Source organism: Martes martes, assembly GCF_963455335.1.
Source record: "Martes martes genome assembly, chromosome: 13".
NCBI classification, from domain to species: domain Eukaryota; kingdom Metazoa; phylum Chordata; class Mammalia; order Carnivora; family Mustelidae; genus Martes; species Martes martes.
Genome location: NC_137901.1, coordinates 65,114,115 through 65,139,596, shown reverse-complemented (window position 1 = coordinate 65,139,596; position 25,482 = coordinate 65,114,115). Strand labels below are relative to the sequence as shown.

General features: G+C 40.4%; 1 protein-coding gene across 1 annotated transcript in view; it reads left to right on the top strand.

Moving 5' to 3' along the window:
• SPECC1L (sperm antigen with calponin homology and coiled-coil domains 1 like) overlaps positions 1-25,482 on the top strand; it is a 133,712-nt gene that overhangs the window by 48,553 nt on the left and 59,677 nt on the right. Inside the window, exons 5-9 of the mRNA XM_080821906.1 lie at positions 293-1,926; positions 3,696-3,903; positions 16,679-16,752; positions 18,082-18,257; positions 23,002-23,165. Coding sequence (XP_080678032.1) covers positions 293-1,926; positions 3,696-3,903; positions 16,679-16,752; positions 18,082-18,257; positions 23,002-23,165 — 2,256 coding nt within the window. The remainder of the gene's footprint in view (positions 1-292; positions 1,927-3,695; positions 3,904-16,678; positions 16,753-18,081; positions 18,258-23,001; positions 23,166-25,482) is intronic.

Here is a 25,482-nt window from a genome sequence, read left to right as displayed (position 1 = left end):
TGTAGCTTTTTTTATGTAATAGATTTATTGAGATAAAATTCACATTTTATAAAATTCACCATTTTAAAATATACAATTCAGTGTATAGCTTCTTTTTCATTAATAATTAAAAGATGAATGATCTGGTTTTGAGGAAACGGAATTTTACAGTAACCAGAATCTAAGGCAAGATGGACGTCGGTCAGAATCGATGTGTAGGTCTCTAGATTTCATCTGGTTAGACCTCGGGCATAACCTGTGTGCCTTTTCTTGCTAATATTTTTGCATTCCATTCTTTGTCTTAAATATTTAGGTACAAGTTCCTCAACCAAGCGGAGCACTTCCATAGGTAATAAAGAATCTGGTTCTACTAGAGAAAGATTACGTGAGCGTACCCGACTAAACCAGAGCAAAAAACTACCTTCTGCGGGTCAGGGAGCTAATGATGTGGCATTGGCCAAGCGTTCCCGCAGTCGCACAGCTACGGAATGTGACGTTCGCATGAGCAAGTCTAAGTCGGACAACCAAATCAGTGACAAAGCTGCTTTGGAAGCCAAAGTGAAAGATCTTCTCACGCTGGCAAAAACCAAAGACGTGGAAATCTTACATTTGAGAAATGAACTCCGAGACATGCGTGCTCAGCTGGGCATTAATGAGGATCATTCCGAGGGTGATGAAAAATCTGAGGAGAAGGAAGCCATCATTGCTCACCAGCCAACTGACGTGGAGTCCACTTTACTGCAGTTGCAGGAACAGAATACTGCCATTCGGGAAGAACTCAACCAGCTCAAAAACGAAAATAGAATGTTAAAGGACAGGTTGAATGCGCTGGGCTTTTCCCTAGAGCAGAGGTTAGACAATTCTGAAAAACTGTTTGGTTATCAGTCCCTGAGCCCAGAAATCACCCCTGGCAATCAGAGCGATGGAGGAGGGACCCTGACCTCTTCGGTGGAAGGCTCTGCCCCTGGTTCCGTGGAGGATCTCTTGAGCCAGGATGAAAACACCCTCATGGACCATCAGCACAGTAACTCTATGGACAACCTAGACAGCGAGTGCAGTGAGGTGTACCAGCCCCTCACGTCGAGCGATGATGCCTTGGACGCACCATCGTCCTCAGAGTCCGAAGGCCTTCCAAGCATAGAGCGCTCCCGGAAGGGGAGCAGTGGCAACGCGAGTGAAGTGTCCGTCGCATGCTTGACAGAACGGATACATCAGATGGAAGAGAACCAACACAGCACGAGTGAGGAACTTCAGGCAACTCTGCAAGAGCTAGCTGATTTACAACAGATAACCCAGGAACTGAACAGTGAAAATGAAAGGCTGGGGGAAGAGAAGGTTATTCTCATGGAGTCTTTATGTCAGCAGAGTGATAAGTTGGAACACTTTAGTCGACAGATTGAATATTTCCGCTCCCTTCTCGATGAGCATCACATTTCTTATGTCATAGACGAGGATGTGAAAAGTGGACGCTATATGGAATTGGAGCAACGTTATATGGATCTAGCAGAGAATGCCCGTTTTGAACGAGAGCAGCTTCTTGGTGTCCAGCAGCATTTAAGCAATACTTTGAAGATGGCAGAACAAGACAACAAGGAAGCTCAAGAAATGATAGGGGCGCTCAAAGAACGCAATCACCATATGGAGCGGATTATTGAGTCTGAGCAGAAGGGTAAAGCAGCCTTGGCAGCCACATTAGAGGAGTACAAAGCCACAGTGGCCAGTGATCAGATAGAGATGAACCGCCTGAAGGCTCAGCTAGAGAATGAAAAGCAGAAAGTGGCAGAGCTGTATTCCATCCATAACTCTGGAGACAAATCTGATATTCAGGATCTCCTGGAGAGTGTCAGGCTGGACAAAGAAAAAGCAGAGACTCTGGCTAGTAGCCTGCAGGAAGACCTAGCTCACACCCGGAATGATGCCAATCGATTGCAGGACACCATTGCAAAGGTACTGTTTAAGTGGATAAAATGTTCTGGAGCAGAATTATGCAGCAGCAGTACATATTCTGCTTACTGAAAGCCAGTATCACTAGTGTGATGTGTCATTCACTTGTTCTAGGATTGATTTTGTTTTAAAGCTTGAGAATGTTTTCTTTATTGGGATACAGTCAAAAGTATTCTTAAAATAATGTCACTTTGACTTGCTTGCATTTTGTCACTTTCCTGCCTGTGAGAGGAAGGGACTAGAATGGCAACAATAGAATTCGTCTCTAGTCTGGGTGTGCCCAGGGAATCGTATCGTCCAATTTTATCTCCTCATCTCTAATGACATTTTGACACAGGAGAGATGAGAGCCAGTAGACCTCTGGCTCTCATCTCTTCTCAGTAGGTCTCATCTCTCCTCGGTAGATCAGCAATGTCTGCCCCTTTTCCTGTGATTGTAGTTTTTCAAATAGAGTTCTCTTTCGAGTTAAAAAAAATATTTTTGGAGTATGGAGGCCCCCGTTCCTTAGAGGGCTAGGTCTTATTGCTGGCAAAGACCTTAGAGATCATGGGTCCAGCCCCCTTGTTTTACACCTACTATGATAATGACACATGCAGAACTACTGCCTAGGGTTGCTGGCACTTCAGCCAAGGGTCTGTGCCCCATGTGATTGCTGATGCAGGATTTATTTGCATGAGTTGATCCAAATATTCTACCTTACATTTTATTTCCTATTTTAATGCAGTGATTTTTAAACTAAGAAACATTAGTATATCTTTGGCCAAAATTAAAATCATTTATTTATTTATTTATTTATTTATTTATAAAGATTTTATTTATTTATTTGACAGAGAGAGATCACAAGTAGGCAGAGAGGCAGGCAGAGAGAGAGAGAGGGAAGCAGGCTCCCCGCTGAGCAGAGAGCCCAATGTGGGACTTGATCCCAGGACCCTGAGATCATGACCCGAGCTGAAGGCAGAGGCTTTAACCCACTGAGCCACCCAGGCACCCTAAAATTCGAATAATTTAGATCTTAATTTTTTTAGTGATGTTTAGAGATACAATTTAGGGAATGTATTGTTTGTTGGAGCATATGTGTTGGAGGGCATATGGAGCTGATACTTTTGCAATGACAATATTTGAGAATTTGTTTCCATTTTTATTTTGGTAATGAAACTGTCACACATCAGACTTCTAAAAAAATTTAATTTAATTTTAAATTTAAAAAAACTTCTTTTTTTTAAATAGAGGATGTTAATTATTAATCAGATGCACGCCTGGGGCATCTGGGTGGCTCAGTGGGTTAAGCCTCTGCCTTCGCCTCAGGTCATGATCTCAGGGTCTTGGGATCGAGCCCCACATCAGGCTCTCTGCTCAGCGGGGAGCCTGCTTCCCCCTCTCTCTCTGCCTGCCCCTCTGCCTATTGTGATCTCTCTCTCTCTCTCTCTTTCTGTCAAATAAATAAACGAAATCTTCAATCAAATGCATGCCTTTGGTCCAAACTTCGGAGAAGGAAGAATTTCCAAAATTTCCTCGTAAATGATCTAGTTAAGTTCAGTGATATGTCAATATAATTTGTCAGTGATGTAGCAACAAATTATGCTTAAGCACGTTACATAAAATCATGTATTATTGTAGAGTGCTTTTTTATATTTTCAGACAGTTATTACACAGGTGGTTTTAGTTCTCACCTAGCAGTTCATGCTTAGCTTCCTTTGGAACAATATATACTTCCATTCTAGAATTTTTCTTAGAGCAGCTCTTACTTTTCTAATCTGCACCATTGATTCTAGGTAGAAGATGAATATCGAGCCTTCCAAGAAGAAGCTAAGAAACAAATAGAAGAATTGAATATGACATTAGAGAAACTAAGATCAGAGCTAGAAGAAAAAGAGACAGAGAGGAGCGACATGAAAGAAACCATCTTTGAACTTGAAGATGAAGTAGAACAACACCGAGCCGTGAAACTCCATGACAACCTCATTATTTCTGATTTAGAGAGTAAGTGATGGGGGAGCTTTTCATTCCTTTTTGTCCTACCCATCTTATGAGAGGGGATAGTTTGCATTCGGTAACAGAAGGAAAATTGGTTGGTCTGACTGCTGCAGAGATGCAGGTTCAGTAGACAGTGCCCAGCAGAAGTATGTATGTGGCCAAGTGTATATCACACATTAAGCAGTAGTCTTTGGACTGCTGTGTTTTGTTCCTAAGGAAGAACTATTAAGTGGCAGCATTGCTTTAAAACTGTGCTTAAAGGAAAAGCTGATTGTTACTTTTCTAGGTCTTAGGAAAAGCCATTTACTGTTTATTTTTAGTGATTGCAAGTATACCAGACCAAAGAAATCGATCCTTCATAATCTTATGTCTGAGGCACAGGTATTTATTTGTTGTCCGATTTTCCTCCCTACCAAGGAGATTTTATGATCTGATAGAATTGAAACTCTAATTTTAAGTTGCTCTATGTTTTTTGAAACTATTTTATGATTATTTCAGACTTATAAAAGAAGTTATAAAAATAGTACAAAGCATTTCTGTGTTGACAATTTGATGAGGAGCAGAAATTTGGGTGATCTTAAAATGGCTTCCCACGGACTGTTTATTATGTTGCAAGTGAGGAAAAAGAAACAACCAGAAATTATACAGTGGAAAAATTGGGCAGCACTTTGGTTAATTGTCTAAGTGACAGAGGCACAGAAAATCAGACTCAGCATCAGCTAGGCCATATTCTTGCTGAGGCATAACTTCAATTAATCATAAAGAACATTAAACAAAAAATAAAGAATGTTTTACTAAAATCACAAGTGGGGTGGTGCTGTATTCCTAAAAAATGCCAGTGTCATAAAAGTCTTTGGGAAAGTTCTGGATTAAAGGGACCTAGGGAGACATGACAATTAAACAAAATACCTTTGCCTAGACTGGGTCTAGTGCTATAGGGAAAAAGCTATAAAGGATGTTATGACAAAACTGGTCAAAAGTAGATGCTAGATAAACATATGTATAAACTTATGAAGTTGATAACTATACTGTGTTTATGTAAGTAAATGTTCCTATCCTTAGGAACCACAATCTGAATAGCTAGAGGTAAAAGGCCATGATGCATATCCTTAAAGTGTTTAGGAAAAACATTAGGGATAGATGGATAGAGACAAATAAATAGGGATAAAAGATAGCAAATGATGAAAACAGATGGGTAAACTGTTAACATAGATTAAGTCTGAAGAAAATGGCATATGGGTGCTTTTTTGTACCAGTTTTTGTACCTTTTTGTAAATTTGGAATTTCCAGATAATGCATCTTAGAAATTCTTATGTATTCTTCATCCAGATTCCTCAAATGTTAACAAATTTTAAGTTGTAGTACACTTTAATATACCCAGGTGGGGGTGGGGACAAGGAGAATGGGAATAACTGTTTTTGGATACATTAAAGCTTTTAAATTTTGTGGTTTATGATATTGCTTCATTGGGCTCTGACAGTGTGTTATTCCTTGACAGAGGATTAATAGGCAGACAGAGTGCTGGGCCAGATCCCATGTGCTGTGGGTGCAGAGGTAGGGAGGTTTTATGCTTTGTTTTGTGTTGTGTTGTGTTTTTAAAGATTTTATTTATTTATTTGACAGAAAGAGCGCTTGCAGGAGTACACAGGAGGGGGAGCTACAGGGAGAGGGAGAAGGAGAAGCAGGCTTCCCACTGAGCAAGGAGCCCAGTGCTGGCCTCAGTCCCAGAAGCCTGGGATCATGAGCTGAGCCAAAGACAGACACTTAACTGACTGAGCCACCCAGGCGGCCTGGGGAGGTTTGAACTAGTTCCAGGAGAGAGTGGGTGGGTCATCTGCAGGAGTCCTAAACCTGTGGTAGTTCTGAGCTCTGACTAGTTGGCTCTCATTCTCTGGATTGACCCCAGGGTTATTTGGAACATTCTGAGACATTTGGATACTGAAATAGCTGACCACAGGACTCTTCTTAGAGAGAATGATAGTCCAACAGATAAAATGTCCTTACCTGAAGTTTCTAAAAACTTTCAGTTTAAGGGGTGCCTGGGTGGCTCAGTTGGTTGGGTGCCTGCCTTCGCCTTGGGTTATGATCTCGGGGTCCTGGGATCGAGCCCCACTTCGGGCTCCTGTCTCGGCGGGGAGTCTGCTTCTCCTTCTCCCTCTGCCCCTCCCTCTGCTTGTGCTCTCTTTGTCTCTCAAATGAATAAATAAACTCTTTTAAAAAACCCAGTACTTTCAGTTTAACATTTATATCTAGTCTGTATTTCATTATCTCTGAACTGAGAGGATTTATTTAACTTTATTTCCTAAATATGAAAGGTTCTAAAGTTTTTCAGATTAACTTGGAAATTGAGTGCATTTTTCATTTAGTACTGATAAAAAAAGCCTTTTCCCTTGTAAGACTTTTGATTTGAACATGGAAAAGAGTGACATCTTGTGGTAATTGAGGATGTACGTAGAAAAATGTTAGCTGATAAGGATTCCTGGAATGAAAAATCATTGCCAAAACAAAAATTATGTTAACATGTGGATTTTAATTTTGAGGTGGCTGAAAATCCTGAATAAAATTTCTTTTTAGCTATGTAGCTTCTCCCCCCAGTTTTTTGAAATGAAAAGTTCAAATATCCAGAAATATTGGCAGCATGGTATGTTAGCATCCACTGCCTAGATTTGACAGTTATTGTTTTGCAGTATTCACCTTCCATGTGTGTATGTGTTTAACTGAACCAGCTGTCAGTAAGTTGTAGACCTTATGACATGTAATATTTCAGTATGTGACTCCTAAATATTCTCCTTGTAATCATATTTAGTAAAAATTTGGTATAATTCCTTAGTATCATCTAATAGCTCATATTCACATTTTCTCAGCTGTCCCCAAAATGTCTTATAGTTTTCTCTAGGAACCAGGATCCAAGCAAGTTTCATGTACTGCATGAAACTAGTTGTTATGTCTCTGTAGTCTGATAGGAATTAATTTATTTCTTAGCGAATTCTAGCACTTGGGTTAGATGCTAGGTTAGCACTTGGAATGGGGGACTTGCTGTTAATTGAGAAATTGAACTTTCTTTCTTTCTTTTTTTTTTTTTTTTTAAGATTTTATTTATTTACCTGACAGACAGAGATCATAGGCAGGCAGAGAGGCAGGCAGAGAGAGGAGGAAGCAGGCTCCCTGCTGAGCAGAGAGCCTGATGTGGAACTCGATCCCAGGACCCCGGGACCATGACCTGAGCCGAAGGCAGAGGCTTTAACCCACTGAGCCACCCAGGCGCCCCATTTTCGTTCTTTTTTTAAAAAAGATTTTATTTTTAAGGGGCACCTGGGTGGTGCAGTTGGTTAAGTGTCCGACTCTTGGTTTCTGCTCAGGTCATGATCTCAGGGTCCTGGGATTGAGTCTCGCCGCAGGCTCCTTGCTCAGCCCAGAGTCTGCTTGAGATTCTCCCTCCCTCTCCCTCCTCTCCTCCACTTGTGCAGTCTCTCTCTCAAATAAACAAATCTTAAAAAAGAAATGACTTTATTTTTATGTAATCTATACACCCAACATGGGGCTTGAACTCACAACCCCAGAATCAAGAGTCTCACACCCCACTGATTGAGCCAGCCAGGTGCCCTGAAAAATTGAGATGTTGTTCTATGGAGCAGCCATTATGATAGTCAACTTTAGAACTTTTTCATCACCCTTAAAAGAAACTAGGCGTTAGTAGTTAGTCCTCACCCCAAAATGATCTTGACTTCAGAATTAGTGGACAGAATTTCATTTATTTTTATTTTTATTATTTTTTAAATATTTATTTCTTTATTTGAGAGAGATAGAGTGTCAAGTGCACAAGCAGGTTGAGGGGCAGAGGGAAAGAATCTGAAACAGACTCTCCGCTGGGCAGAGAGCCCAACCTGGGGCTCAGTCTCACGAACCCAAGATCATGACCTGATCTGAAATCAAGAGTTGGACTCTTAACTGACTGAGCCACCCAGGCACCCTGTAGACAGGATTTTAAAGCAACCATTGTAACTGTCCTCAGGACGTTGAGGAAAATCTGCTTGTAAGGAATGAATAAACAGCAAATCTCAGCAGAGAAATGAAGACTATAAAGAAAAGAACCTAAAACATATTCTTGAACTGAAAATTTTAACAGCTAATACAAAAAGTTTACTCAGTCATTTAAACTGCAAAGTAGAGATGCAGAATGTCAGTGAACTTAAAGACCAGTCACTAAGGCATTATCCAGTCTGAAGGACATAGAGAAGAAAGACTGAAAAAAAAAATGAGTTGAGTTCAGTGAGTGTGGGACAGTATCACAAGGCATAACATGTATTTGGAATCCCAGGTAGCTTTCCAGATCATGTCAGTACCATGCTGCCTAAACCTGGCCTGTAAGTGCTTTTTTGTATTGTTTGGATTTAGCATTCCAAACTACAAAGATCTGATGTAAAATTCATTCAGTAAATACTATGTTAAGACTTCTGGTTCAAGATGATGGCCTGAGGCCATACATGTACTTCCTCTCCCTCCCAAAGTCTTAGTGAAATGGTCCTGCCATGTAATATAAAAATGACAATGAGTCTAAACCAAAGATAGAAAATAGGTGAGGGGGTCTCATCAGTAGATCAGTAATTTTGAGTAACTTCTGGAATAGATAAAGCAGATGAATTTGGGGATATGGAGAAATCAAACAGAGCAGAAAAACCTACAGTGCAGGAGAACACTGAAGCTCTAAGTAATGATATTCCCAGCCTAACTTTGGGGATGGGGGTTTCTCAGGGATCATCAGGCCTGGGACCAGTAGCAGTTTCGGGCTGTGGTGTAAAGGATTGCCAGTTTTACTGCCCTCTTGTCTATAGTGTGCTGGCTCTGGTGTTTGCCCCCAAGCTTGGATTCTTTTTCTAAAGAAGGTGGGGAATATGGTGCCAGGGGCTCCTGCCGAGATTTTAGCATCAGAAACAGAAGTAAAGCCTTGCCTGAAGTAACGGCAGGCTTCCCATAGGGAAAGGCACTTTGGCTCAGCAGTGAAATAGGCGCCTGCGCACGTGCGCGCACACACACACACACACACACACACCCACCCCTGTTGCCTTGGTTGAAGCCACCCACTTTATGTCCCTGTACCTTTGGAGGAGGGGCCCCCTGTAGGAATTGCCATCAGCAGAGCCTTTAGTCAGTCATTGTGTTGAGGGGAGAGGCCATCACAGCAGTGACTTTCACAGTTGCTGAGAAACATGTAGAAGTCACTAATATTAATTATCCTTGTCCTTATAAGTAAGTAAGGCCAACCAGGACTTAGTGGACATTTTAGTATCTTCAAAGAGAAATAGCAGAAGGAAGCAAGTCAGCTGAGCCCAAAGAAATAAAGTTAATGACTTGACTCACCACTAGTCCAGCAAACCAAAGCTGATTGGTGTTGAGGGTAGTGGCACCAGGGAGATCTCAGGTGTGGCTCAGGTGATGTGGTGATGTACCCATCTGTTACAATGAATTTATCAACAACTTAGTATTTGTGTAGTTATGCTCTGTGTGTGCTTGCAATTATGTATAGCTCCTTTCATGCCTTCTATAGTTCTGAGATTTGGGACTAGGGCCAAACATCTAACATAGGTTTTGCACTTCTACATGGAACACTAGTGACAGTGGTGAGCAAGGGTGGCTTGAGAGTAGAGAAGGAGCAGAAGTAATAGAGGAGAGCTGTATAATTCTGTGGTGGGAAAACCCTTTTTAAAATATGCGGGGAAGGGGCACCTGGGTGGTTCAGTCGGTTAAGTGTCCAGCTCTTAATCTCAGCTCAGGTCTCGATCTCAGGGTCTTGAGTTCAAGCCCTGCCTCGGGCTCCATGCTAGGTGGAGCCTCCTTTAAAAAAATGTTAAGGAATACTTACTTGGAAGCCATAAAGGAAAGTCTATATTTGACTGTGTATGATTGAAATTTTGAGTTCAGCAAAACACAAGTACCATAAATAAAGGACATTGGGAGAAATTTTGGTAATACATATCGAATATATGAAGAGATTATATACATTGATGATACTAGGATAATCCATTGGCTGAAAAAAGTGCTTGAATAGATAATTAGAAAAGGTGAAAAAAGATGCTCGATTTCACTAAAAAAGCAAAGAAACTCAAAAGTAAAACAAAATGCTGATTTTCACAGCAGGTGTGGAAAGTAAAAAAGGTTGATAGTGTAGGAGAGGAGAAAAGGGCCCCCTCATGTACTGTTCGAAGGAGTATAGATTAGTGCAGCCTTTTTGGGATATTGATCAAAATTTAAAGTGTAACAGTACTTTAGTAATCCACTTCCAGAAATCTGTTCTTTAGAAACATTCTTATAAGTTTGCAAATGTAAACTTAGATATGTATGTTGCAGAATTGCTGCTTTATCACAAATACTTGGAAACTACCTGTACTTTCAACAGTTGCGATCTAGTTAATAGGCCATATGCACAGTGCATCCTTGCTATGACTGCCATGTCACCAGTGAGGACAAATTAGGCAGCTCTGTGTGTATGGCATAAAGTGCCATAGACAGGATAAAGCAGGTAATCGTTCAGTGGTGTATGAGCCAAGTGTATTACTTCTGTAATCAAAATCATAAACATTTTAAATACAGCATTACACTGAAATGGTGGCCGGGCATAGTGATGGCCCTAAAGAAATACTGATTTCAGTGTGTCCTGTATAACAAATTTTATAATGTGATAACTTCTCAAAAAAAGTTCTACATTCTTGAGCTGGAACCTTCTAATGGATAAACTTGGATCCTGTTGATAGTTTCAAATGGTCCTTCCTTACTTCTTCCACTTCTAGAAATGTGTCTTCACATTTCTATCTGAACAGTAATATCTAAACAGTTGTGTAGAGACACCCACTGTGTTTATAACAAAAATGATAGCACCGTTCTATTTGTTAATAGGAGGTTGCTAAAATAAGTCCTATATCCAGCTGATGGAATACTAACACAGCCATCAGATAGTGCTGCATATCTGTATTTGTTTTTTTTTTTAATCAGTTTTTTAAAAAATTATTTATTTATTTATTTGGCAGAGATCACAAGTAGGCAGAGAGGCAGGCAGAGACAAGAGAGAGGGGGAAGCAGGCTCCCTGCTGAGCAGAGAGCCCGATGCGGGGCCCGATTCCAGGACCCTGGGATCATGACCTGAGCCGAAGGCAGAGGCTTTTACCCACTGAGCCACCTAGGCACCCCTGTATTTGTTGATAGATGTCCATTAGCTACTGCTTAGTGGAAAGGCTTATGAAGAAGTATGAATACTATAATCCCATTTTAAGAAAAATATTCACACATGCCAAGTCTGGAAGGATATATGGCAAATGTAAATAATGGGTAACCTTATTTATTTTATTTTTTAAAGGTTTATTTTAGAGAGAAAGAAGGTGAGCTTGTGAGTGAGGCGGGAGGGGCAGAGGGAGAAAAGCAGACTCCTCACTGAATGTGCAGCCTGGACGCGGGACTCGATCCCACAAACCCAAGATCATGACATGAGCCGAAACCAAGAGTCAGACACTCAGCCAGCTGAGCCACCCAGGCAACCCATGAGAAATCTTATTTTTGCAACCCTTTTTTGTTTCCTGGATTTTTGCTGTGAACATGCGTTACTTTTATAATCAAAGGGGAAAAGTTCTACCTACTTTTGGGGGGGATGGGAAATAAAAACAAATAAAGAAAAATAAAAGTAGTAAATGGTTCATTTGAAACTCATCTGTGTCCTCTTTCAGCATCAGGAATTCTGGTTTGGAGATAAAGCTAGAGCTGTGGCTTGATGGCTGAATGTACTGCCCATCTCCCCCAACGTGGCCCCAAGGCATGGTATTTTAACTGATGGCTTACACTTGTCCTTTCCCTTCCTCTAGAAACTGCACGTGATGTTAGTTGAAAGCACTTGATAGGATGTAAGGGTCTGACAGCACTGAGCTATCAGTACCGTGAGGGTTTTCTTATATTTGGAGAGCAGGAAAGGTTGCTTGTGAACTTTCATTGATTTTATACCCCCCCAGAGTCATAAGTTGAGTCCGTGCTTATGGTAGCTCTGCTCATGGTAGGTAACATCTGCATGTGTGATGGGCATATAACTGGGCCAGAACGAAGGCCCGGTTGGTGGTTCCTTCTCTGTCAGGAATGAGAGGTCTTAGTAGGGGAAAGATTGTGAACCCCATTATTAAATGGGGAGGGCAGTGCCCAGAACTATTCAGAGCAAAGTTGGTCTAATGCCAATGAGAATAGCAGTTTACCTGATTTCTAGAATAAAAATAACTTTGTAAAGTTGAGTTATAATTTGTAATTAAAAATGAGATCATAGTAGTTCTTCTGTTCTTTGATAGAATGTAATGTTGCTTTTGAGTTGAAGACAGTAGATGGCAGTGTCCCCCATACTAGAAGAACTTCTAGTATGAGGGATTTCTTCTAGTAGGAGGGAATTCTAGTGCATTTAGCGCGTTTAGTGGCCCCGGACTTGACAACTAACAGTGCCCTTTTGTGTGACCGTTAATTGGGCCAGATAGCAGTTTTGTTAAGCTGGCCTTCAAAACAAGAGCATAGATACAGAGTCCTTTGGTTTCTGAGGAGAAAAGCCTGTTATTTTTAATACTTTATGTTACAAAGCGAAAATAGTTATGATTCATGAAGTTTAAGTCAAATTCCCTAGAGACACTTATAGTGAACTATATTCTGTCTAAATATGTCTACTGGCTGCCAGCTTCCTTTCCTTTCTGTTTAAAAGGTTTAGTAAGACACAACAATAATTAATATATAGTGCTGAGTGTGGAAGAATGCCCTTTTTTAAAAAGATTTTATTTATTTATTTGCAAGACAGAGTTCACAAGTAGGCAGAGAGGCAGGCAGAGAGAGAGGAGGAAGCAGGCTCACCGCCAAGCAGAGAGCCCGATGCGGAGCTTGATCCCAGGACCCTGAGATCATGACCTGAGCTGAAGGCAGAGGCTTAACCCACTGAGCCACCCAGGCACCCTGGAAGAATGCCCTTTTAAGAGTTGTTATGATGTGGCCATGAATGTGGAGTTTGGGAAAGAGAAAAGAATAAGAGCCAATGAAATCTTGGATTTTATGACCAGTCTAAGATGGTCAGTTGGCTTAAAATGTTAACTGAGAATGAAGACACACCAGATGTTAAAAGTGAGCAGTAGTTAGATTTGCTGTCATTTGTCTTATGTGAATTATCTGAAGATTCGTAGATACGTCTTTTGTGACCAGAAAAAGTGGAAAACAGTTTTCAGCTGAGGAGGAGAAATTCACTTTTTTTTCCTATTTTCATTATAAAACTTTTTGCATTTATTTATTTGTTTGTTTTTAATTTTTAAAAAGATTTTATTTATTCATTTGACAGAGAGAGGGTGAGCGTGCAAGAGAGCACAAGCAGGTGGAGCAGCAGAAGGAGAGGGAGAAGCAGGCTCCCTGCCATGTAGGGAGCCCAACATAGGGCTCTATCCCAGGACCCTGGGATCATGACCTAAGCTGAAGGCAGACACTTAACTGACCGAGCCACCCAACCACCCTCCAAATTTTTACATTTAAATATAGTGTAAATGAAAGGTGTAACTCGTAGTGTTCCCAATACTAAAAATATTTTATCTTCTGTCCTTATTTACGTCTGATAGTATCACCAAGACCTTGAATTTGGCTGTATGTAGGTCATATGGGAGCCGATGATCCATGCTGGTTTGAGTCATCTTTGCCTCCAGAGATACGGATCAGGGTATTGGACTCACTCACTTGTGTCCACTTTGCTCTTAATCAAATTGAATGGCCCTTTTGACCCTCAGTTTCCAGGTTAAATGAGGTCAGAAGTAGCTCTATAGAGATAGACTTTTAAAGTCTATCTTTATCTTTTTCATATGAAAACAGCCTCTTTTCTGTCTGTAGGTAAGGACTGTATTTTTTTCCCCTTTCCTTTATATCTGAAGCATCTAGAAAAAAGCCTGGTACAAAGAGGGTACTTAATGAGGTATTCATTGAGTTAACGTACGTTTTGAATCCTTCTTATTTCAGAGACCCCAACTTTGTTGAACAATTTTGTGTTGATGAATGGGAGAGAGTTAACTACTGGTTACCAAAATTGGCCAGGTTTTCCCCCATGTTTTATATCATTTATTTTTGATTCAGCCTTAGAAAACATATTGTCATTATATATTTACAATAATTATTACACATATATAATACTGGGGGTGCCTTGGCTCAGTTGGTTATGCATCCAGCTCTTGGTTTCAGCTCAAGTCATCTCAGGATTGTGATACTGAGCCCTGTGTTGGGCTCTGTGCTGAACGTGGAGCCTGCTTAAGATTCTCTCTCTCCCTTTGCCCCTTGCCCCTCCCTGCCTTGCTCATGCACTCTCTCTAAAAAAAAAAAAAAAAGAGGGATGCCTGGGTGGCTCAGTGGGTTAAAGCCTCTGCCTTCAGCTCAGGTCATGATCCCAGGGTCCTGGGATCAAGCCCCGCATCAGGCTCTCTGCTCAGCAGCGAGCCTGCTTCCTCCTCTCTCTCTCTCTCTGCCTGCCTCTCTGCCTACTTGTGATCTCTGGCTGTCAAATAAATAAATAAAATATTTTAAAATTAAAAAAAAATGAAAAGAAGAAAGAAAAACTTTAAAAATTAAAAAAGTAAAAATATCTGAATACAGATGTATCAGTGTTGAATTAAAGGTTTCATGTCACAGAGGTCTACAGCAGAGCAGGTTCCTAATGGAACTGAGAGGGGGAAGATGAACAGTTTAAGAAAAGACAGTAGCACACTCCTACTTTAGGGTGTTGATTAAAAACTAATAATTTGTGGGCGCCTGGGTGGCTCAGTGGGTTAAGCCGCTGCCTTCGGCTCAGGTCATGATCTCAGTGTCCTGGGATCGAGTCCCGCATCGGGCTCTCTGCTCAGCAGGGAGCCTGCTTCCCTCTCTGCCTCTCTGTCTACTTGTGATCTCTCTCTGTCAAATAAATAAAAAAAAATAATAAAAAAATAATAAAAAAAACTAATAATTTGTGAACTTAGGGAAGATTTTTGTAAGCTTTATTAGAGAGAGAGGGAGTGAGTGGGGGGACGGGCACAGGGAGAGGGAGAGAAGCAGACTCCCTGCTGAGTGTGGAGCAACTTGGGATCCATCCCATGACCTTGAGATCATGACCTGAGTTGAGATCAAGAGTTGGTCGCTCAACTGACTGAAACACCCAGGTGCCCCAGGAAGATTTTCTTTGGAAAAGATTTTATTTTTAAGTGATCTTAAACCCAACATGGAGCTTGGGCCCACAATCCCAAGATCAAGCATCTCATGCCAGCGAAGCACCCAAGATTTTTTTTTTAAAAGATTTTGTTTTTGAGTGGTCTCTCCACTCAACCCTAAGATTAAGAGTTCTGTGCTCTACTGACAGCCAGCCAAGTTGTTAAGGACAACTTTTTTGATTACATGTGACACCTCACACAGGTGTTCACTATGCCTAGATTCCTACTACTAAGTAAGTGTAAGGAATAGGAGGGAATGTTTACTCAGAAACACCAATGTCTATAGCAGTGATGTCCTTGATAATAAAGAGTTTAATTCTGTTAATGGAATTTTTTTTTAAAATCTTAGGTTCTGATTTGAGTATTGTTTTCTCTTGTAAATCCATTAGCCTGCAGATTTATACATTTATTCCATTTTACAGCCCTACCATGTGTCAGGTGTTGGAGCTGTGAAGTCACCACATAACAACTTTGAAATGTTTCCAGTCTAGTGGTAGAAACAGATATGTAAAGAAATGTAACAGGATTGGCAGTAGTAGTCCCAGACAGAGTTGGAACACAGAAAGGATAGGGCTCTCCTGGATTGGGGGGTGGCAGGTAAAGTCATGGAATTTGTCATCAGATGTCAGTGTTTTCTTTGATGCTTCAGCCATGAGAAAGTGCTCAGTCCCTGAGCTGTCGAAGTAATCAACTGTGATAGATTTACTGAGTGGCGGTTACCAGTGGGCACCTCTTAAGCCATTTCCTCTTAAGCATGGACTTTTGAGCAGAACCTCCAAGTAAAATGTGACTTCCTATACATTTCTGGTTCTAGGGACACTGGGCTTGACTTTGCCTTCATGTTTGCATTCCCACTCTATCTAGAATGGTACTTTGGATATTAGTGGTACTCATTAAATGTTTACAGTGAAAGTGAAATTGTTTGAGGAAAATTCATATTATGTAAGAAATGATTTGAGGAGTTTTTATTTTATGAATATATCATGAATATATATTTATTTTATGAATATATCATGAATATTTTATGAATATATCATTATGAATATATAAAATATATTTTATAAAAAGACTTTCTGTAGAATTAATGTAAATAGCAGCTCCCCAGGGTAATTAATTAAATTTGTAAAAGTTTTGCTAATTCACCACTTTTCTGGAATTTATTGCAGTGTGTAAAATAAGTTATGCTTTCATAAAGAGTTTAGTTTAATAACCCTTTTGATTAAAAGTTCACACTTTAATAGTAGTCAGTGATATTTTGATTGGTTATGAGCCAACAGTGTGTTTCCAACAATTGATTTTACTTAACTTTTTGTTTCAGAATTAAGACCCTGAGGAAGGAAGCAATCCAGAAATTGTGATTTAAGCTTTGATATCTTCCTTAGTAAAGTAGTATTGGTTAATACTTGGATTGAACATTCTTTTTTTGTTTTAGAGTTTTGTATTACAAATAAGAAGTCTTTGGGCAGGATGACCTTTTTTTTCAATGTCATATTTAAATACCTCCCTTTATATTATTCCTTGGAACACAGCTTTAAGAATATATATTTAAACTTCTGTGCTCTTTTCAGATACGGTTAAAAAACTCCAGGACCAGAAACATGACATGGAAAGAGAAATCAAGACACTCCATAGGAGACTTCGGGTAGGATAAATCCTCATGTATTATCTCATTAGAATACCTAGGTTTCTGAAAGTTGAGGACAGTGTAGTCCTTGATCGTTGTTAGCATTCGTCTTAAGCTTCGGATAGTTAAAATACTGATCCTCCTGCCCGTTGGGCAGAAAGCAACTGCCATCATTTCAAGTTGGGATTAGTGCTAGATTCTGGATAGAAGAATCTTCTAGTAATTTATGAGAGGTAATTTTAAAAAGATGGATTTAGGAAGCAAGTATTGTATTTTGGAAAGAAAAATTATTTGCTCTTGATTAGTAAGTATCCCAAACCAAGCTGTTTTCATCTGGGTTTTCTGTCTTCTGTGGATTTGATCAGCTTGCTGACAGCAGTGCCAGTCTGCTGTAGAGGTGGGGGAAGCTCATCTCTTAGTTTGGGTCGTGCCTCAGTTACTCAGGCTGTATTCACAGTGTTGGAAAATCGCTTTGTTGAGGAATGGGTGGTGGGCCAGGGATTGGGCAGCTGTGGCTCTGGTGGAGGCAATGCCCTGGGGAGACTTGCCCACCCAGCCACGCCCACATCCGCCATGGCTGTGGGAAGCAGCAGACAGTACAGTTCTTTGCTCTTCTCTTTGTATGACTTTGTCTGCCTAGTTTGAGTTTAATGTTTTTCATCGGGCTTCCTCTTCCTTTTCCTTGACTTTTGATTTTTTTTTCCTGTTAGTTTTTGATGTCAAAGATATTTATAGATATTCCCTGTAAAATCTTTCCGCATGGTTCACACACCATTATCTACTTTTCAGAGGTAAAGTGCTGTAAATTTTGAACGATGTGTTCATTTTCATAAGACTTAAAAACTTGCGTAAGGAAGGGAGACTTGATATTATTGTCATTTTTTTTTTTAAAGATTTTTATTTATTTATTTGACAGAGAGATCACAAGTAGGCAGAGAGGCAGGCGGAGAGAGAGGAGGAAGCAGGCTCCCTGCCAAGCAGAGAGCCCGATGCGGGGCTCGATCCCAGGACCCTGAGATCATGACCTGAGCGGAAGGCAGAGGCTTAATCCACTGAGCCACCCAGGCGCCCCGATATTATTGTCATTAATATTGATTAAGCACTCTGGTGCTTGATGCCTCAGCAGACAGAGCAACTAGAAAGTCTTTTCCTCATTAAGTACAAGTTCACTACTAATAATTGTATTACCTGTTATATTATTATTATAATAGCAGTTCTCTGAGATTTAAAAGAAATTAATCATCATTTGGGACAGTGCATTACAGTCCAGTCATAAATACACTTTATTATTTTTAAGTACGTATTTTTGCTTTCTTTTGGAAATAAAAATTTAGTTTTTTAACGTAGGAAGAATCTGCGGAATGGCGGCAATTTCAAGCTGATCTCCAGACTGCTGTGGTCATTGCAAATGACATTAAATCTGAGGCCCAAGAGGAGATTGGCGATCTGAAGCGCCGGTTACATGAGGCTCAAGAAAAAAATGAGAAACTCACAAAAGAACTGGAGGAAATAAAGTCACGCAAGTATGTTTTGAGAAACCAGTTTTAATAGAGAACACTTAAGTCCCAATTTTGTGATGTGGTATCATGGAAAGAATGAGTGTGGATCCTAGTGGAAATTACTCAACTTTTCTGGCCTCATTTTATGACACCTGTAAAATAGTACATTCTGTATGATCTGTCAGAGTTTCTGTCAATATCTATAATTAATAGTTCCGGGGGGGCCAGAATGGTCCCTGGCACAAAGTACCTTCTAGTTCTCTTCTTTCCTGTATCTCTGCATTCTAGCCCTGTTACTTTGCTTTAGATTAATAGCCTGTGATTAAGGATGTGTACTATGGAGGCAGAAAGGCTTAGCTCCTGTCCACTTCTGCTTCTTACTAGCTATGTGATCTTGGTCAGGGCCCTTAACTTCCCTAAGCCTCAGTTTGCTCATCTTTAAGATGGAGGCAGTCCTATCTGCTTTACAGTGTTGCTGGAAGGCTGAAAGGAGATCTGCCTGCCCAGTAGCCAGAGCGATGATGAATAGTATACTTTATTTTATTTTTTTTTAAGATTTTATTTATTTGTTGGAGAGAAAGAGAGAGGGAAAGGACAGAGGGAGAGTGAAAGGAAGAAGCAGACTCCCTACTGAGCAGGGAGCCCAGTGTGGGGCTTGATCCCAGGACCCCGGATTAGACACTTAACCAACTGAACCACCCAGGCACCCCTACTTTAATAACTAATGTTATTATTAGAGACCCAAGTAAAGAGTGCAAAGTGAATTTTTCTCCATCACTCTCTTGAGGAGTTTTCACTTATAACCACCTTAATCTCCATAGTAGTATTTTTTTCCCCATTAACATAGAGATCATTGGAAACCAATGTAGTGCTTTAGATGAGATGCCATTTGTGATGTGTTTTGAGTTCTCAGTGACATTCCATCTAATGGGTAGGAGGGAGTAGCTTTTATGTTTGAGGTTATTATTAAGAATTTGATTATCCAGGGATGCTTAGCTGGCTCAGTCAGTAGAGCATATGACTTGATCTTGGGGTCATGAGTTTGAGCCCCAAGTTGGGCATAGAGTTTACTTTATAAAAAAAAGTATTTGGGGCGTCTGGGTGGCTCAGTGGGTTAAAGCCTCTGCCTTTGGCTCAGGTCATGATCCCAGAGTCCTGGGATTGAGCCCCGCATCGGGCTCTCTGCTCGGCAGGGAGCCTGCTTCCCTTCCTCTCTCTCTGCCTGCCTCTCTGCCTACTTGTGATCTCTGCCAAATAAATAAATAAAATCTTTTTTTTAAAAAAAGTTTGATTTTTCATTACTTTAACTAAGTTTTAGGTAGACCTAGGAAAAAATTTAGAAAAATATGTATGGGGTGCCTGGGTGACACAGTTGGTTAGGTGTCCGACTCTTTTTTTTTTTTTTTAATTAATTTGACAGAGAGAGATCACAAGTAGGCAGAGCAGCAGGCAGAGAGAGAGGGGGAAGCAGGCTCCCCTCTGAACAGAGCCCAATGCGGGGCTCGATCCCAGGACCTTGAGATTATGACCTGAGCGGAAGGCAGAGGCCTAACCCACTGAGTGTACCAGGCGCCCCTCCGACTCCATCTCATTTTAGGTCTTGATCTTAGAGTTGTGAGTTCAAGCCCCTTGTTGGGTTCCATGCCGCCTGGAGCCTACTTAAACAAAACAAAACAAAACAGGATATTCTCGAAAACCTATCTTGTTTCATTGTTGCTTATCTCTAATGAATGGCCCAGAGAAAAGTCATATTACTAAACCATTTTTCTTTGGCTTCCTTAAGCAGAACATAGAATGAAGTGGAAGATTATTGTTTTTCCACTTGGTGTAAGACTCATATTACCTTTTTTTGTATACTGTTAAAGAAATGTTTCATTCCTTCTTTTTTTTTTTTTTAAAGATTTATTTATTTATTTGGGAAAAAGAGTGTGCGCGGTGGGGAGGGGCAGAGGGAGAGGCAGAAAGAATCTCAAGCAGGCTCTGTGCTGAGCGTGGGAGCCGAACAGGGAGCTAGATCTCAGGACCCCGAGATCACAACCTGAGCCGAAAGCAAGAGTTGGGTGCTTAACCAACTGACCACCCAGGCATCCCTGGAAATTTTCATTCCGAAGTTAACCTGAGTGACTGAAATTCTGCTCTTGAAGAATCATTCCATCAGATCCTAGAGATGTCCTCAATGAAGCAGTAAATTAATTTTACTAAATCTCAGTCCTTGAGTATATACTCTGTTTAACATTCCATGTGATAAATGGGAAGTATACATAAAGCACTTCCACTGTGTCTGCTGTATATCCAAGTATGAGGTTGTCTCAAGGAAAGTGCTCTGTGATTGTTAAGAAAAAAAAACAGCTCAAGCTAAAATAAACTATTCAGACTTTGGTATTTGGTGGATATCCCTTGAAAATGAATTAAGAGAGACTGTCACTGTCCCTTAAAGGAAAACAACTGACTGTATTTGTTGCTGGTGCTAAAATGTGGAAATTCGAGTAAATGTTAGGATTTTAGAAAATTTGTATCTGCCATCACAAGCTTGGCAGCTTCCCATATTTAAAGAGTTTCCTGATGAGATCATTGCTGATATTAACAAATGTGACTTTTAAATAATAAATCCTATAATTACAGATGTCATCATTTGGAAAATTCATGTAACTCAGTGAACCAGTGTATTTTGTATGACCAGTGCAGTCACATATGGGTAAAAGATCCATTTAAAGTGTAAGATAGACTAGAGTAATTTTAATGGACAGAGTAGAAGTTTATTCACATGGTTTCAAATTGCACATTGCAACAAACTTTTAAGTAACTACAACTTACTACATTTTGGTATAGTATCAAGGAAAAACAGCCTCAGTTGTCTAAAAAGCCACAATTACCTATTTCACATCATTAAAATAATCTTTTCTTTTTCAACTACTACATATCTCTGAGCCCTGTTTTTTTTATGTCACAATAGATTGAATACAGAAGAAGAAGTGAGAATCTAATAGTATTCTGTTAAGCCAGACATTAAAGAGATACACAAAAATGTAAAAACACTGCTATTCTTCATCCTCTTGTTCCTCCTCCTCCTCTGCCTCTTCCTCCTCTTCTTCCATTTTTTGGTTTTGGAAAATGGTTTTTTTCATAAAAGTATGTTGTATTGTTAAGTCCTGGGTTTGTTTTTATTTTTAGATGAATTAAGTATTTTAAATATATCTTAGTTTAAATTTCCATTATGATAAACGTCAATAGATATAAGCCACATAAAGAAAAGCTCTTTGGGATCTCCAGTAATTTTTAAGAGTGGAAAGAGGGGGTGAAGGTCTGGGTGTCTTGGTCAGTTAAGTGTCTGCCTTCGGCTCTGGTCATGGTCCCAGGGTCTTGGGATAGAGCCCCATTTTGGGCTCCCTGCTCAGTGGGGAGTCTGCTTCTCCCTCTCCCTGTGCCCCTGCTCATGCTCTAACTCTTGCTCACTCTCAAATAAATAAATAAATCTTAAAAAAAAAAAAGAGTGGAAAGGGACTCCAAGACTGTTACGGATTATTTGTTAAAACTTCTGAACATGATGGGGCGCCTGGGTGGCAGTTAAGCGTCTGCCTTCGGCTAAGGTCATGATACCTGGATCCTGGGATTGAGTCCCGCATCGGGCTTCCTACTTAGCGGGGAGTCTGCTTCTCCCTCTCCCTCTGCCTCTCTCCCCAGCTTGTACAACCACATTCTCTCTCAAGTAAATAATAAATAAAATCTTTAAAAAAAAGTGTGAACATGAGACCCTGTGATCTCATCTGGAGGAAAACAACTGTCAGAAGAGTAAAATAGCTACCAGATTTTCCCAAGAACTGGCTTAGTTTTTTGTCTACCTGTAACCTTAATTGATGGTTATATGAAAGGTACAAACTCTACAACTGAAATGTCATTCCAGATGAAAGCTCTGTTAGCTCAGTGAATTAGAGCTAGCCAGAAATAAAATGTTACTGATTTTTTCAGATGAATCATGATCCATCACACTGAGCATCTCAGAGACTCATGTTACTAATAGGGCCCAGGTTTTGTTTTGTTTTTTTCTCTGTAGAAATTCTATTTGGAGACTACAGAAGGTTTGTTTTAAAGAATATGAACTTTGATTTCATTTCTTTTTTATTTTCATGTTTGTGCATGGCATATTAGATAGGGCCAGTATAGATAACCGATATGTACTGGTGAATTCCCAGACTCCTCAAAGCAGGACAGAATCTCAAAATCCCAGTTCTTTTTGGCCAGCCCACTTTGCATTTTACTGCTAACTGATTACTGATGTTCTCACCTACACTTACTCAGATGAAAATGGATTCTGTTGGTTACTTTTAAACATATTTAGTACAGCCTAATATAAAAATTGTAGTATCGTTTCCTGGAATTTACCAAACAAATGAGAATATTAGACTAGGTAATTTATTCAACTCTACTGATACTGTCTTTTTTTGTTTTTTCTTTTTTTTAAGAATTTAAATTTTTTAAGAACTTATTTGTTTGATAGAGAGGGAGATCATAAATAGGCAGAAAGTCAGGCAGAGAGAGAGGGGGAAGCAGGCTCCCCGCTAAGCAGAAAGCCTGATGCAGGGCTCGATCCCAGGACCCCAAGACCATGACCTGAGCAGAAGGCAGAGGCTTAACCCACTGAGCCACCCAGGTGCCCCGATACTGTCTTTTTTTTTTAAAGTGATACTTTTTAATGCTTTTCAGTAGGGAGGCAAAAATGTGTATTTGCTAGTATGTGTGTAAAAAGGCCTGATTTCACTGTTATTTTCAGGCAAGAGGAGGAGCGAGGCCGGGTGTACAACTATATGAATGCTGTTGAGAGAGACTTGGCAGCCTTAAGGCAAGGGATGGGACTGAGTAGAAGGTCTTCAACTTCCTCCGAGCCAACCCCTACGGTGAAAACCCTTATCAAGTCCTTCGACAGTGCATCACAAGGTAATTTCTTAAATCCTATGCCAAGGGCAGGCTGTGGTCATTCACTTACTATCTGTTCTCTGGTCTGGTTTGATATTCTTTACCATCTTACTCTCTGAGCCTCATCAAATTCCATGTGCTATTAATGAACTAGTCTTACTATCAGGTGACTTCTAGCAGGGAAGTTAGGATCTGTTCAGCTTCAGAGATCTTGTTCTCAGACTTGATGCCTTGCCCCGCAAAGAAATGTGTCTTCACATAGTCCTGAGGCTCTGAGTGTGTTCTCTATGCAGAAAAACCTCCAGATGTATGAATTCAGCCCTTTCCCTTCTTCTGAACTCCTGTAGGTCTATAAATCCAAAGGCTTCCCTGATATTGACACTCAGGTATCTCCTAGACATGTTATGTCCAAAACTGCACTCTTTCCCCTGAGCTTCAGGCTTTCCCCTGTGCAAGTGGTAGGACCATTCCACCCAGTTACTTAAGCCAGAAATCCAAGAATCCTTCTTCTTCGTTAAATCCTTCTTCTTTCTCACTTCCACATCTAATCCATTATCAGGTCATGTGGATCCAGCCTCCAGCATGCACATCTTTGCTCTATCTACTTCTCTCCATCTCTAGTGCATAATCAACTGCTAGTACAAGCCATCATCAGCTTCTAATTTCAGTGACTTCCTAATCAGTCTCTCTGTTTCATTTTGATAAAAGGTCTTTTCTTGCTTAAACTCCTTTAATTGCTTTATTGTAGTTAAAGTGAAATTCAGATCCCCAATGGCTACGTGGTCTGACCCTTCCTTCCTGTTAACCCAGTTGAACCACTCTTCCTCTGTCCTCTATATTCCTGCCACACTGGACGGCAGATCCGAAAGCAGGCCAGGCTCCATATTGCACAGGCTCTTCTGTATCCAGAAGCTTATTCTTCCCTCCTTCAGATGACTGGGTCCTTTTAATTTCTCTAACCCTTCAGCTCTGGGAAGGGGAAAGAGATGTAGTTTAAAAAAAGAAAAAAAGAAACTAAATGGGGGGTGCCTTTCTGGCTCAGTTGGCAGAGCATGTGACTCTTGATCCTGGGGTTGTGAGTCTGAGTCCCATTTTGGGTGTAGAGATTACTTAAAAAAAAAAAAAAACCCAAAAAAAACAAAGGGGTGCCTGGGTGGCTCAGTGGGTTAAAGCCTCTGCCTTCAGCTTGGGTTATGATCCCAGGGTCCTGGGATCGAGCCCTGCATCAGGCTTTCTGCTCGGCAGGGAGCCTGCCTCCCCCCCTCTCTCTCTGCCTGCCTCTCTGCCTACTTGTGATCTCTGTCTGTCAAACAAATAAAAATCTTTAAAAAAAATTTGAAAAACAACAACAACAACAACAAAAACAAAAAAGAAAACTAGGAGGGCCTGGGTGGCTCAGTGGGTTAAGCATCTGCCTTCTGCCTTCGGTTCAGATCATGATCCCAGAGGTCCTGGGATCAAGCCCCACAATGGGCTGTCTGCTCAGCAGCAAGTCTGCTTCTCCCTCTTTGATCTCTCTTGCTCTCTCTTTCAAATAAATAAATAAAATCTTTTTTAAAAATTAAAAAAAAAAAAATAAAATCTTGAAAAAACAGAAGAGAGGAACACCTGGGTAATGCAGTCAGTTAAGCATCCAGCTCTTGGGTTTGGCTCAGTTCATGATCTCAGGGTGGTGAGATCAAGCCCTGGGTTGGGCATCGTCCTCAGTGCGGAGTTGGCTTAAAACTCTCTCCCTCTGCCTGCACCCCCACTCACCCATACTCTCTCTCTAAAATAAGTAAATCTTAACAACAGTAAAATAACTGAATATAATGTGTCCTAAAACTTATATTTTCTTCTAAAAGTTCTTTAAACTTCACAATAGGCTTTATTCTAATCCCTCTAATAATAATAGAGTTTCTATAATCTATATTCTGTGAGTGTATGCAAATTAGTTTCCTTAACTTAAAATCAGGGCAAAAGTCACTTATATACTCACATTGTTGGTACAGATATTTTGGAGGATAATATCTTCCAATTTAAAATGCCATATTCATAGATCCTGAAGTTCTTAATACATAATACTGGCACATGTTTATAAATATATATAGATATAGGGGCCCCTGAGTGGCTCTGTCGTTAAACATCTGCCCTCGGCTCAGGTCATGATGCAGCGTCCTGGAATCGAGCCCCGCATCAGGCTCCCTGCTCACCTGGTTCTCTCTCTCCTACTCCCCCTGCTTGTGTTCCCTCTCTCGCTATGTCTCCCTCTGTCAAATAATAAATAAAATCTTCAAAAAATGTATATAGGTAGATATAGATACAGATATACACACAAAGTTTTCAGTGTAGGATTGTT